Source organism: Hippocampus comes, unplaced genomic scaffold, assembly GCF_001891065.2.
Source record: "Hippocampus comes isolate QL1 unplaced genomic scaffold, H_comes_QL1_v1.1 scaffold122, whole genome shotgun sequence".
Lineage (NCBI taxonomy): Eukaryota > Metazoa > Chordata > Actinopteri > Syngnathiformes > Syngnathidae > Hippocampus > Hippocampus comes.
Window position 1 is genome coordinate 93,350 of NW_017842059.1, and position 15,416 is coordinate 108,765.

Sequence of the window (15,416 nt, forward strand, 5' to 3'; positions counted from 1 at the left end):
AGAAACAATACCATGGCAAAAACTTAAAACATCAACAAAAAACAGTGAAATGATAGCTGACCGCTAAACAACTTCAACAGTGTTTTATTTGCATTGCTTCAACAAAATATTATAAGGGTACTAATCACATTAGCTTTGATCAAATTTTTAAATACATTTTGAACATATTAGAACACGAGAACAATTGACAATGAAAAATATTTCACATTTTTTTTATACACTATTGATATTTTTGATTTATATCCAGGCCTTTACAATCCTTGTCTTAGTTGACCTTACAGTGGTTCTTATACTGTCATATACAGGCCTAAAAAGAAATTGCGGATTGGCATGACATGCAGCAGAAACATAGGACCTCAATAGTATTAAAAATGTAAATTAGTTGATTTTAGTGACCCCCCCAAAAAAAAAACAACAACAAAAAACACAAAATTATCGTTGTTTTGCTGTTGAAAAGTTTTGTGACATCCTTGAATGGTAATTTCTATGCAAGAGAGCCCTTTGCACTGAGAGGCGGGGGGAATCAGTGTTTTATTTATTTTGTTGTTTGCTTCAATCCCTTTTGTTGTTGGGATAGGAGAGTGGATTTTTGATACATGTATTGAGAGATCTTTTTCGAAAAATGAAATATATTACGAATACGTATTTTGCATGTACACATGTATTTTGTTCAGATATAAAATGGCATTTTTTTGGTTATATATCTGGTTAGACATATGACGCCCCCCGCCCCCCACAGTAGTACTGTTGCTAACTCCAGCATATAAATTGTAAGCACTGAGAAAGTGAAATTAAAGCCGAAAAAAATCTTAAAAACCAGAGATGATGTGCCAAAAAAATATTTAAAAGCTGGCTTCAAAGTTAATAAAGCCCAGAAATGGTTAAATGTGCCGTTTTGATATCAAGGGCACATGCAATAAATACGCAAAGAACACTACGACACATACAAAAGACGACAATCAATGCCCTGGATCGCCTCCTACTGGCTAATGTGAGAACTGTCACTCGCATTTTAAAATGAGCCCGATCCAGCGAGTTCACCGGGCGCTTTGCGGAGAGTCCTGGAAGCAGATGACGACAACTCAGACTCGTACAGCGGGAATAGTCAAGTTCCACTTCTGGCCCGAGCAGCGTTGCATCACCACCTTGTAGAACGGGTTGGTTGGAATGGGCGTCACCTCCATGCAGCGTTTCGTGGCCAAGTTTTGGACCGAATTGCCCTGCATAGGGAACAAGGTTAACAGAGAGAATTTCTTTTTTGAGTTTTCAGTTAAACTTTCAGACTCTCTGAAGTCTCAGATTGGACGTCACATGAACAAGGTGTCACCTGACTGAAAATCCACTTGGTCTGCCTGATGTTAGACACCGTGTTGCAGTCAAGGAGCTGCGGTGCGTCATTGGGGAGAATGTCCACCAGGCAGCGGGTGTCTATGTAGCTGTTGCTCAGCTGACCCAGGAAAATCTGGCTGTCTTTGGTGTAGCGCACCAACTGTCGTAACAAAATGGAATGAGGGCATGTGAAGAGCAAAACGAGAAGATATGCACACTAAAATAAATGCTCCATTGTTTTTCTTTTTTGTGGTAGCTGAGAATTTTGGGCAGATTGGGTTACTTTTATCCAAGAATAGGTTAATCATTTTGACCCCAGGAGATGGGGTTGAAGATTGGATTTGGGCGGGGTGGCGAGCTGTATCTGGTCGCCATTTTGCAGTTTTGTGAATTGAATTTAATGGAAATTTAATGTAACATCTGGGTTCCAGTTGAGGTTCGTAGGCAAGACCCTTGACACTGTATACCGATTCCAGGTGACTGCCAGTCCCAAACCAGGATAAAAATTGGTAGTGTGTGTCCAGCAGGTCATCCGCTGTAAAAAATGTCCCAAACACATGCTGCTGACTCGGTGTGTGGATCCCTGAACAAGGAAAAAAAATTACCCCTTTCATGCACCCTGTAACCTGATACTATGATAAGCTGTCCACTGTCGTAACCGCTGTCCTTGAAAGGGTTAAAGTAGTAAAATTTGTATTATTCTTAATCACAGCTATACTGAACCCGGTAATCCATTTCTTGGTCACTTTGACTCATCACTATGGGTAGTTGGATTCAAAATCTTCACCCAACAGTGGCCTCTGTTCTGGCTGCTCAGCCCAATATGGCAAAGTCATATCATCATCATTTATGGGTGCCTTGACTAATGACCACGTGACTGTGTCGGGCCACCCGAAGTTCACTGACGCCGGCCCGACCGGGCCAGTACAAATTTCATAAATACAATTAACGTTCTTGCTTTTTAAATATTAAATATTGAATGCCATTTTTTGGAATGAGTTTTATTCATTCCATACTGGAAAAAAATACATCATATTAACAAATTGAGATAATTACACAGAAGCAATGTTTTCTTAAAGGCTTAAATATTACAGTAAAAAGATTAATATGAAATAATTATTGAAACTGACCCTATTATATCAAGAATCTCAAGAGCCAGTACCAGCTTTGCGCAGGGCCACACCAACTGAGCTAATACTGGCCCGACAGGGCCACCACCCAAAAAGGACTTGGAAGTGCTCAAATGGAGCAATTGAGGTCCTGTCATGGCATGTTGCCAAAGAGAGACGTTGTTTCTTTGTTTTTTGTTTTTTTTTTTTTTGTTTTGTTTTTTTTACTTTCCATGGTTCCTTACTGAAGTAATTCACCCAAAATATCTGCTTCAAAACAAAACAGCTGGTATCTGTTCACTTTGGGGCGTGGGTGCTTCAGCCTTTTTGATACATCATATTTTTCTTACTTTCCAGGTTGTGTTCCAAAAGAATTGACCCTAAATCGATACTTCAAAACCAAACAGTTGACTTCCTTTTCAATCCGGAGTGTCATGCGTCATCACAGACCCTCTTCCTTCTGCACTTTTATTTTGGAGAGTCCACTTCCAGGGACCTTCTGTGTCTTTTTCCCTTTAATTACCAGGCTGGGCCGGAGGGTGCTCCCACACCTGCAGCTGATCAGCAATCACCTGCGGTGTATAAAAGCTCTGCTGATCTGCAAGCGGGTGCCAGATGATTCTCGCATTATGATTGGTATCTAGGCCATTGCTAGTGCACATGCTGCCATTTTTGTGCATACTCAATTGTTCTTGTTTGTCTTGACCCTGCACCCACCCATCCTTCCCCCATCTCCTTCGCTTTTGGATCCTCTGCCGCCATTACCTTTGCTACCCATAACACCGAGCATGATTCCTTGAGACTTTTAGGTGAGTCCTGTCAAGATAGACATGTCTATCCAATTTGATGTCACTGGTAAAGGGGACTTCTTTTTTTCTCACATTCCAGGGGCTGTTGCTGAAGAATTTCACCCAAAATAAATGCTTCAAACCATGTGGATGACTTCCTATACAATTTGGAGCAGAGATCCTTGAGGTTTTTTGGTGCATCCTGTCAGGATAGACATAGCAACTCAATTTTGTGTCGCTCGGTGAAACTGTTTTCAGGGGATAATTTTTTTCTCTTTCCGGGGGGTGTAACTGAGGAATTTAATCTAAAATTGCTGCTTCAGACCACAATTGCAGACTATCTAATTCCGATACAATTTGGGGAGCGGATCCTTGAGACTTTTTGGTGCATCCTGTCAGAACAGAGATCTCCACCGAGTTGGTGGCAATCGATAAAGCTGGTGTTCGGGGCAATTCTCATTCATTTATTTGTTTTTATGTTTGTATGACAGCAAGAGTGACGTCCCATTCAAAGCAGTAACACTCTCGCATCGCCATCACTTATGTTTTTACCTTTTATTTTTGAATGTGCTTCAACTTCTCTTTGTAGGTAAGGGAGTGTTGTTTATATAAGGAGCCTACCTGTGGAGAATAGCCATGGCAGGGGAACATGATGGCGGCATGGTCCACCTTTTCACCCTGGTCCAAACACAGTTTGTCAACCTTCCAGTTGTACATCTGAAATGATAAATATACCCATTTTTCATCTCTAAGCCATCAACAACAGCCAGACAATTCCTCAAGATGTGACTCCCAAAATTTGGGTTGGCCGTGTGCAATGGAAAATGTAGCCCCCAAAGCCAATTTGATTTAGCGACATAGAATGTGGTGGGCATGTCTGTCATGAATAGACCCACAAAAAAGTCTCAAAAACCCATACCGGAAAAGACACAAGACGTCTACCATTCGGATTTGAATTGTCCGTTTTAGGCTCAAATGTTTCTAGTTGCGCCCAACCACTTAAAAATAAATATATTTTTTTAAAGCCACTGAAGCTGGTTTGACTAAGTCTCATAAAATTTGGTAGGTATGTCTATGTACTAGAACTGACCACGTTAGGCTCAATTTTGTGTTGCCAACCACATTTTAAAAAAATTAATAATTCAGCCCCCAATATGTTTGATTAATTCACAAAAAATTGGTAGACATGTCTACCATGAGTAGACTCACCAAAAAAGTCCAAAGAAGCCATACCAGAAAAACACAGGAAGTCCGACATTTTGGTTCAATGTGGCCATTTTGGCCATATCTAGGGGCTCTTGAAGGACAGACTTGTTCAAGAGATTCTGTCCTATTGCTACCAAATTGGAACCACATATTTTATAGACGGATGGATGACACCAAATTGAGGTATGGGGACTCACGGTGCCGTACAAGATGGTGCTTTCGTGCGTCTTCATCTCAGGGTAAACGTTGTCGAGGTACCACTTGAAGTTCTTACACTGCAGTCTCTTCCTGAGTTCCACCCTCTCAGTGATGTTTCCATAATCGATACCATGACCCTAAAGCGCATATCCCGTCTAGTTAGTATTTCACAGACATAGCATCACTTGCAACAACTCTAATTGAAAGAATAAAGTATATGACCAATTTCTAAACTCTTTATTTGCAGATGTTTTTGTTTTTTTAATTTTTTTAGGGGTGGGTGGAGTAAATCAGGTGTGTTGGAGTAGGGAGGGTCCTAAAAAAAGGCAGGATGAGGCTCTCGAGGAACCGGAGTTCCCTACACCTGCTTTAGATCATTGACTTTTTCAATCTTTCAAACTAAATGTTGTCAGAGGACAACACCAAACTCTAAAAGTAATTATTTAGCCCCCTCCAAAGAAGTATCAAAAAGCCATGCTTGAAAAGACACAGGAGGTCTTTTTGTTTGAAATGGATATTTGTAGGCTCATTTCCAGGTGTCCTGAAAAAACAAACTTTGTAGATTTTGTTCTCAAATTTGAACTGCGTGTGCAAAACAGACGGATGATTCAGCTGCCTTTGATAAGAATGAACGGAAATGCCATGAATCCGTTCCAGCCCACACCAAAAGAACCACAATTGTTCTTGCTGCATGTTTTTCTTGTAGAAAACTGAAAACATGATCAAAGAGAATTCCAAGAAATAAACTTGGTTTCGTCCATCCATTATCTGCACTGCTTATCCTCACGAGGATCACGGGTGTGATGGAGCCTATCCCAGTTGTCTCTGGACAATTGGCGGGGCACTCCCTAAACATTTTGTTAGGACACATATAGACGAACAGCCATTCGTGCTCTCAATAACACCGCGGGACAATTGAGAGTGTTCCGTTAACCTGCCACGCATGTTTTTGGAATGTGGGAGTTAACCGGAGTAACCGAAGAAAACCCACACAGACACAGGGAGAACATGCAAACTCCCCACAGGAAAGCCGGAGACAAAATCGAACCCTGCACCTCTGCACTGTGAGGCTGACACGCAAACCAGTCGACCTACTGGGCCGCCATTGGTGGATAACCATCTGTCATTCCATTTTCTGACCCGCTTATCCTCACGAGGGTCAGGGGATTGGTGGATATGTGTCAGTCAAATTTCAATATTGGGCCATCACAAAATCATCCCCCATAGTGGCTACAGCAGGCATTTGCTTAGTTAAAACACCAACAAATAACACTACTCCCAAAAATTGAGAGATGTTGGGCTTTGGGGAGCAAAACGGTACTATTGCATTTTAGGCTCAATCTGAAATCTCACCCCAAAGTTAAATATTCCAAAGTTTGTGGTAGTAGTGTATTTATATTGAAATATATGTGTGAGAGTTACCTGCATTGGAATGTTCCAGGCCATGTAGAAGTTGCGCTTGTATTCGTCTAACCAAACCTCAGCCACACGAATCCCATTGCGCCGCATGAGGACCCCCAGGGACTGTTCCAAGTAAGGTTTCTTGAAGCGCGTGATATGAGCTACGCGGGAGCACGGCAGCATCTCCATGCTGCCACCACACAGCCACACCTGCAGGGGACACAGTCGGGCAAAATATTACAAAAAAATTGACCCACTAGCTAGCTAGATTGACTTGCTATGCCATATGCTTTTCACATTTTCGGTCCATCTTGTTTGTGATGCTTAACATAAAACAGCACTGAATGAATGTCGACTAAAATGTGCAGCTGTTGTGACAGTGTAAAGATAGTGTATAATTAAAGATTAGTTGAGTTGAGTTAGCTTTTCTGTTAGCCACTAGATAGCTAATTTTTTGTTAGCTACTGGCGAGTTAGACTGGCTTATTTGCTGTGATATGCTTTTCACCTTTTTAGTTCATATTGTTTGTGATTTTTGACAAGAAGCAGCACGGAGTGAATGATGACTACAAATTTAGCTTTTGTGTGAGCAAATTGATAGCTGTCTTTTGTGTTCGCCGCTAAGTTAGACTGGCTTGCTAGTTGCCGTATACTTTTCACATTTTGTTGCTCTCCTGTGAAAATCACGTACAGTATGTCCATTTTTGTCATTTTTGAAAAACGTTCACGTTATTGGAATGTCCAAAAAATGAACACCTCATGAAGATAAACATTTTAAAATGACAAAAATTTGCAGTCCATTTTGTTTGTGATGTTTGACATGAAGGAGCACTGAATGAATGTCGACCTCTACGTTAGCTTTTGTGCTGGCTGCTAGCTTTTGTGTTAGCCGCTGGTGAGCAATGCTTCTGTGCTTTTCATATTTTCGGTCCAACTTGTTTGTGATGTTTGAGAAGATGGCGCATGGATGTAGACTACTGCATTAGCTTCTAGTACTTGCTGCCAACCAGCTATTGTATAATTGTCCTGAGAGTTTTTTGGGGGGAGGGGGGCGGGTGATGAAACCTTAAGGGATACTAACCCGGATACCTAGTTCCACGTTCTCTCCCCCGTAGACTTCCATGTCAGGGTCAAACAAGCCTAGCTCCCCAAAGTAGACTCGGTTTACCACGAAGGAGCAGCCAATCATGGCGGGACTTCTGTCAAATGACCCAAAGAAACAGGTTAACAAGAACGTTTTCTATATTACGTTTCAACATGACGTCAGACATATCCCCATTCTTACATACATCCTAACTGGCATGGCAACCACAAACAGTTTTTGTCATGGTTTCAGTTCAGGTTAATGGTAGTCAATCAGTTTTCTTCCACCTGGAAGTACCCCTTGCACCTCTTGTTTCCAGGCATTCCGAGAAGTCATATTGTCGCTAAGCCGTTCTAATGAAGGATGGATGAGTTACACGTTGTGACCCACCTGATGGGGGCAGAGTCATCCTTCAGGGCCTTCCAATTAATTGAGGGGTTGATGTATTTACACCACAGCTGCCAGTCGTAGCCATGGGCCGGTTGTCCGTAGGAGACCAACTGGAAGGTATCATGGTTGATGTTGTCGATGGAAGGCAAGATGATCCTTGTGCGGTCCTCTTTGATCCGCGCCAGAACCGGCTCAGCCCTAGATGGGGAGCAATTACATAGCTTGGTTAGCAACAGACTTTAACTCTTGACTGTAATGTCCGCATGACAGCATCCAAGAACTGTTAGGATCATGCAGACGACCCATTTTTGTCTTTTATACGACATTGTACTTCATCTGAGACATTGGTTTTATGTCTCAGTGAGTGCTCCTGTTTTCTATTGGCAACAGAGTTCCAATGGCTTTCAGTGACCACTTTACAGTTAAGATCAATTTTCTTCTGGCGGGAACAAGGTAGTCATCTGAGGGAGGTGTTTGTCTTCAGTGGATGAGTCACTTCACACATCATCTGAGAGCATTTGCGTCCCTCGTCAGGTGCTGCTTTTTTGGTTAGCAACAGATTTCCGATGGGTAAGTGGGAGGCATTTATTGGACGTGAATGTGCCTCGCAGGGTATTGCCCTTTTGATTTGCAATGGGTTACTGTTAATGTTTTACAATCGCCTGGTTTGTTTTTCTAGTGGAATCTCATCTCAGAAACTCTTGACGTGTCTTATTAAGTACTGCTGTTTTGGTATTACAACAGAATTTCAGTGGGTTTCAGTGTACGATTTACAACCAGATTTTTCCCTGATGGAACAAGGGAGGCGTTTCTTGGACGGATGGTACACAAAAGTAATTTGATGTCCTCACCAGAAGGGGGTGAACTCCATGTGGGCATCAAAGATTCCTGTCACCTCGGCGGTGGCCACCTTCCAGCCCTCAATCCTGGATCGAATCAGACCCTCCCTCTTTTGATTCCTGACAATCTTGACCAAACCAGGGTAGCGCTTATTCACGTACTCCTCCAGCGGGCCTTTCAGTTGCTCTGCAACAGAACAGGCAAGCGGAAAATCATCTTCTATTGGCAAAGTACAGCGCCCCCTGTTGGCACCAGATGTCACTTCTCAAGACATTTGTCCTTGTATGAGCTGCTCCAAGACAAGTTTTCTTGCGGTTTTGTGAAGGGGAAGAAAAACACCATTATGGAAATCAGATTGAAACATTTCTTTTGCTTAGATTAGATTGTGTACACATCACATGAACAACCTGACACTTGGGGCCAATGAAGTCTAATTTCAGCCAGGGAGTGATGGTCATTAAAAAGACAAATTTGTTGATCCGGTTGAAGATGAAAGTATGCTGAAGCTGTTGTGAGCACACCACAAAGTGAGGCAAACCTTGAGTACTTATGTCAAAACGCCGGTTTTGCTGAATGTCACTTGACCTCTGCGTGTTGTCATCTGCCATCAGAGACTTGGCATGCTGTTAGCGTGTCGGTTCATGATGACTGCGCTAACACATCAACTCTGGACACTTCCTGTCCTGTCTTGTCCCAACCTTTCCCATCCTATCCTGTCCTATTTGCAACTTGTTTCATGTCTTCCTCACAAGCTATGTAGGACTGCCTGCCCTCCTTTGTAGTTAAGTATAGTACGCCTTGGCTCGCTTTACCTGTTCTGTTCCCTCCTTTCCCATGCTCTCCCGATCTGTCCTGTGCCTTGCTGTCCTTTCCTGTACTATCTATATAATTTTTGTGAACAGTGCATCGCCACTCAGCGCCCAGGCATTTTGCCAAATAACTCGATAGTAATGGCATCGAGCAATTAACGGGACAATCAACAATGCAGTACAATACTGGCGACTCGGCATTCTGTAAATGACGTCACTCGCCGGGGATCGCTGAACAAAAGCATTTTCGTTGTTACGCACGTTGGTATGGGTCTAACGATGAATCTGGGGGGCTTTTGTTTCAAAAAAATGAAAGTATGCTTGAAGTAGTTTTAGTCAAAAGATGGTTGGCCGAGTTTAATTAATTTTGTGAGTGACCCCACAACTGTATTAAGAACTTGTGCCTGACACATGTTTTGGTGGAGCGATATTTTGTCACTGGCAACTTAAGTATCTGTTTGATATGATAAAAATAAAAAGTGTGATCCCATCCGTAGGCGTCTAGTCATAAAGCAAATGTGCAGTCACCTGAAAAAGGTTAGGTTGTAGTTATTAAGACACTACCACAATCGTCAAACCACTAAACAGCCTTAAAGAAACAGTGATCAGGACACAAGTATAAAAGAAAAAATAAACATAAGAGGTCTTCATCCATCTGGTTCAGAAAGGTTTCTATGGAAACACCACTCTTTTTAGAAACTGGATAAGACCATATTGGAAAATAAAGACATTGATCCAGTGAGTTAAGCTTGTCGGCCTTCCATGCATGTGTTTGAGGCGGGACAGGACAGTGACCAAATCGTCTGTGCCTCTCTCTCAACTGCTGCAGCATTGGACTCTGTACTTTTACTTGCTAGAAAAAGAAAACTCTTTTTTTGTTTAGCCTGTGTCAGCGGAGTATTCCCTCACCAATCTCACCATGCGAGTTGTATTCTTTTCAGGGAATGGGGTACCCCGATCAATTCACTACACAACACAAGGCAAAAAAAATCAAGCAAGCGAGAACTTTCATAAGTCAGGTGACCTGCTTGTTTTACTGTCATTGTTCTCTGTTATGTTTTTGATTTGTTTTGATACATCGGTCCCCTCTCAATGCTCATTTTGACTGTTTTCTTGCAGGCATTTAGGTACGTGTTTGTTTGTCCGTACCGTCGTCGCTGCAGTCGTCAACCAGAATGATTTCCTTGAGCAGGTGGGCAGGTGTGTGATTGACAGCTGAGTGGATGGAGCGAAGGATGACAGACAGGGCTTCATTGACGAAGATGAAGATGAGGCCAATCTGGGGAAGATCTGACGGGTAGGTGTACTCTTTGCATCTACACACATTCGTAAACACAGACACATATAAACACATGCGCACACACACTTATTGTTGCCTGATGATTTGTTTTGAATGACCCATATACACTACAGTATATCATATATGCTCACCCATCCAAAAAAATCTGAATCAGGTGTTCCAATCACTTCCACTGCCACAGGTGTGTAAAACCAAACACCTTGGCATGCAGTCTGTTTCTACAAACATTTGTGAAAGAATGGGTCGCTCTCTGGAGCTCAGTGATTTGATTCATGGCCTATCACAGCTTTTTGGACTTCATATTACTATCATGACATTAGCATTTTGAGCTAACAACAGCAGTGCATAATTTTACAAACCAGAAAATTAACCACGTGTCAGTTGGCTGATGGTCGCATTTTTGAACTAGCAGCTGTATAGCATATAGCATGAAAGTCCATTTTAGCTCCGATCAAGGTGAGGTGATTATTTATCTATCTATTCATTTATTTATTTATTTGTGAGGAATTTCAATGACAGTGCGGATGATCACATAGCATACAGCTTAAGTTAGTAGCGAGACATGAGCATTTTTAGCAAACAATAGTAAAGCATTAGTTTAGTAGTAATCAATATCCATCCATCCATTTTCCGATCCGCTTTTCCCCACAAGGGTCGCGGGGCGTGCTGGAGCCTATCCCAGCTGTCTTCGGGCAGTAGGCGGGGGACACCCTGAACTGGTTGTTGGCGAATCGCAGGGCACACATAGTCAAACAAATATGTTTTTGGAATGTGGGAGGAAACCGGAGTACCCGGAGAAAAGCCACGCAGGCACAGGGAGAACATGCAAACTCCACACAGGAAGGCCGGAGCCGAAATCGAACCCTGCACCTCTGCCCTGTGAGGGCGACGTGCTAACCAGTTGACCACCGAGGCAAGTAATCAATATCCGCTGACAACTACATAGCTTTTGGGCTCACGTGAGTAAGATGACGTTAGTAGTTGGAACTAACAATGGTGTAGCATTATTTTATCATCTGCACAGCTTTATTATCAGGTTTTAAACCATAATTTCTTTCTTTTATGGCAGAAAGTATTACCGGTAATTTTTTTTCTGTGTCGGATTGGCACTCACTTGCTGGGTCTGAAGTCCGGAATGGTTCGGTCCAGAGAGATCCTGTCGCTCATGATGGGATCATAGCCGTACTTGATCTTCAGGGTTTGGGCTTCGGCTTGGTCTTTCGAGGACAGCGTGATGGGACGGCCGTCTGAGCCCGGAGCCCCGAAGCCCTCAACCAGGCCCAGACGTTTGGAAAGACCTGAACACGGCACAATCATGATTCAGTCATCCGCAAATTAGCAAATAATATTGTACAGTGTACTGTACATGATAGTGGTACCTTGTCTTCCAAGTTTAATGCTGACTGGTCACTAGTCAATGTCAGGGCAAACTCTTAGAGCTGCTGGGTTAAATGTAACCCAAATTGATTGATTCAGCTAACCAAGTACTGGTTCCAAAAGGAGCTGAGCCAATGCTGGGTTATTAATCCCCAGCACAGTATGTTGAGGATTTGACCCTGCACATTTGGTCAAGGTTTTTGATCCGACAATGGGATAAAAACACCCATACTGATGACTTCAAGCTACCAAGAAATAAATGGGTTACTGGGTTATCAGTATAGCTGTGTTTAAAAATAATGCAATTTTTATTATGACAACATTTTCGAAAAATAAGTACCATTGTGCCCTGGTCCGCAAGTCACTTGCATGATACATTTGGCACAGTTTTTGTTCTGGATGACCTTGCTGACACAATCTTCCCATTTTTAATTCAGGCTTTGCCGCTTGACACCCAACTGGATGTTAGATTTCACTCTGACTGTGATTTGAAACGTGATCCTGGTGTCCCAAGTTCGTGGTGTTACCCTCTGAACCATTGAGTCGCCACCAACGGGTTTTAATAATGTTACATTAAATTGACTTCAACTTCGGCACACAAACATGTTCAAAAGGCAGCTAGCTTCAGCTCTTCAGAAAGCCCAAATGCAATCCTCAATCCAATTTGCTGGGTCAAAATAATCAACCCAGCCTGCTCAGAGTCCACAGTTACCCAGCACGTGGGTTAGGGGAAAACCGCAGCATTTTTAAATGTGTAGATAAACAATTTCAGGGCACGAGTTAAAACAGGTGACGTTCAATTTGGTGACGTGACCAGGAAGTACTGTCAGGATTGGTTGAGTCCTACCGCTCAGGTGTTTGAACACGATGTCCTCCAGGTAGCTGAGCCTCTCCTTCAGAGTGTCCTGCACGCTCTCGTTGGTTATCTCCAATGCCATTGTTGTCTTCTCCAGTTCTGGCTCAGTCAGCGTCTCCATTTGCGTCGTCTCCTCCACCGTCCTAGGATCAGGCAGGACTGGAGCTTTCGAAGGCAGAAGCAGACCGTTTTGCAACCATTTGGTGTTGGTCAAGAGAATGAATATTGCCGCCAGCCCCAGCACATTGAGCAGGAGTAAAAACTTCCATTTTCTCCCCTTGGAAGCCATGACGAGAAGACAGTGGTGACATGTGTGAAAGCGGACAAACTGGACGAGGTGTGTGTCATAGTCGGATAACGCCCATGTCATTAATGTGTAATTAGCAGAGAAGCGCTGTCGGGAGAATGCCAAAAATGAGGTGATGCCACGCCCCTTCCATGATGCTTGACATCAAGTTATGTGAAACAGGTCTACTAAAGTCGTTAAAGTCAGCGTCATCGCAGAGATACAGAGACCCAATTGAAGTAGGCGAATATTTACGGTATAAAGTGTTGGGAGGGAGATGGCCTTTCTCTCCCTCCGCGTGTTCGTTCATTTCGGATGGTGAGGATGTTGGCTATCCAAATACAGGCTGGAGATGATGAACAGTTTCTTCGAAGCTTTTATTCGCAGAATATTCCGGGCACCAATGAGTTAAAGACAAATGGCTGCAGTGGTCACAACAATTCACGACATATTGATATCATCAGAAGGGCGGTACCGAAACTTCATGGTGCGGCATCGGGACTTTCATTTCTCCTAAACCGCTTCTGAGATTGTATCAACTGGCACATTCCGATGCTCTGTGCGTCTCCACGAGGTCTCCAGTAAGGAGTGTAGCAAATTTAAATTAACTGATGAGTGCTTCAAGGAAGCAAAATTTCGCTACGGGCATGGGACAGTTATACAGGCATGACTAAACATGGGTAGAAGACACACTTCAAAAGCCAGTTATCTTTGTCAGGGGGGCCACATTGTCATTATGAATTCTTGCACAGGGCCATTGAAGCCAAATAAAGGTATGATTTTCTCATATTGCATATACACACAACAAATTGATGACGAACTGGTTTTGAAATCAAGTAAAAACTGTTCAAATATTTTCAAAAGGGAGATTGATAACAAGGGCGGCACTGTGGTCTACTGGTTAGCACGTCGCCCTCACAGGGCAGAGTTACAGGGTTTGATTTCGGCTCCGGCGTTCCTGTGTGGTGTTTGCATGTTCTCCCCGTGCACGCGTGGGTTTTACTCCAGGTACTTCGCTTTCCTCCCACATTTCAAAAACGTACCTGACAGATTGATGGAACACCAAGGGACAGTTAGAGTCTAAACCAGAGGTGTCAAACATACGGCCCGCGGGCCGGAACTGGCCCCGAGGAGGTTTGATCAGGCCTGCAGGATAATTTAAATGTGAAAAAAAAATGCAGTTTTTCAATACCAATTGCTTGTTTAAGTTTTGTGCCTTTGTACAATCAGTGGGATCAGTGGCGATGCATATATGTGAATGATAAAAGTAAATTGCACATTTGTCTAAGAAAATCTAAGGTGTTTCATGAAATGTTTTGTAAAAGATATGTTCATTAAATGTCAACATTTTCCTAATGTTCTTGTGGTTCATTATACCAAAACAAAGGAAAGACATGATATTTTTGTTATTTATAGCAGAGTATGGTATAATTTTAATGGTCCGGCCCACTTGACATATCCCGAGGCCGTATGCGGCCCACAATGTGAAATGAGTTTGACACCCCTGGTCTAAACTGTCCAGTTTAGAGTCTAAGCTGTCCATCGGTGTGATTGTGAGCAAGAATGGTTGTTCGTCTGTGACGTGTGCTCTGCGACTGACTGACAACCAGTTCAGGGTGTCCCCCGCCTGCTGCCCGAAGACAGTTGGGATACTCAACTCAACTGTATTTATAGAGCACTTTAAAACAACCACCGCTGTATACAAAGTGCTGTACATGGAGCTAATATCATATGTACAACAATAAACAACCAGGTGCACCAATTAGCGAGGTGCCCAGCCCACACTGAAAAAGTAACAAAACAAAAGGGAGGGGCGACACCGTGGACAAACAATGCATTCTAACAATCAGGTTTTCAAAGTAATCATATGATAAAAAAAAAAATATCTTGTAATATTTCTAAATTAAGCTATGAATCCCAATACGTGGTAAAGTCCCATGTTGTGCAAGCTTTCAAACTTCAAAACAAAAAATTAAAATATCTCAATAACCTGATGTGCTAGAAAAAAAGGAAAGAGGTGTTCTAAATCAGTTGTTTGTCTGTGTGCCACACCTTGCTAACGATTGGCAACCGGCCCATGACACTGGCCAACAACAAGTTTTAAATCAGTGATGGCTTTGTGTCCCTAGAACAGGGGTCACCAACCTTTTTGAGAGTGAGAGCTACTTCATGTGTCCTGATTGTGTGAAGGGCAAGCAAATTGATACACGTCTGTGTCATATAATAGGCTATTATTATATGAGTAGTGCTTTGTGACAGTTTGCACTGTGAAAGGTCATACTCCAGTTGATTGACAGGTCCCGCCTATAAGGGGGAGTTCCAGGAAGTGACTGTTGGAGTGAGCACAACGCATGTTTTACAGCTCTGCCACGTTGTTATTAAAAAGTCAAATAAAATGTTAAGCTTGACTGCTGACCATCATTACAGTCTGAAATAACATTTGT

General features: G+C 42.7%; 1 protein-coding gene across 1 annotated transcript; it reads right to left on the reverse strand.

Moving 5' to 3' along the window:
- Positions 1-477: 477 nt before the first annotated feature.
- Positions 478-13,031, reverse strand: LOC109510895 (putative polypeptide N-acetylgalactosaminyltransferase-like protein 3). Its single transcript, XM_019861569.1, has 11 exons — positions 12,678-13,031; positions 11,568-11,751; positions 10,303-10,469; positions 8,356-8,530; positions 7,505-7,702; positions 7,112-7,229; positions 6,053-6,241; positions 4,630-4,767; positions 3,848-3,943; positions 1,328-1,489; positions 478-1,220 (listed from the first exon to the last, which is right to left on the reverse strand). The coding sequence occupies exons 1-11, from the start codon at positions 12,973-12,975 to the stop codon at positions 1,083-1,085; spliced, it is 1,863 nt and encodes a 620-aa protein (XP_019717128.1). The 5' UTR covers positions 12,976-13,031; the 3' UTR covers positions 478-1,082.
- Between the last annotated feature and the right edge of the window lie 2,385 nt (positions 13,032-15,416).

Coding starts and splice junctions, on each gene's coding strand:
- LOC109510895 (XM_019861569.1), bottom strand. CDS start 12,975: ATGGCTTCCAAGGGGAGAAAATGGAAGTTTTTACTCCTGCTCAATGTG. Junction 4,768..6,052: donor CCTGGAACATTCCAATGCAG/GTAACTCTCACA, acceptor TATGCGCTTTAG/GGTCATGGTATCGATTATGG. Junction 1,221..1,327: donor CCAAGTGGATTTTCAGTCAG/GTGACACCTTGT, acceptor TTCCCTATGCAG/GGCAATTCGGTCCAAAACTT.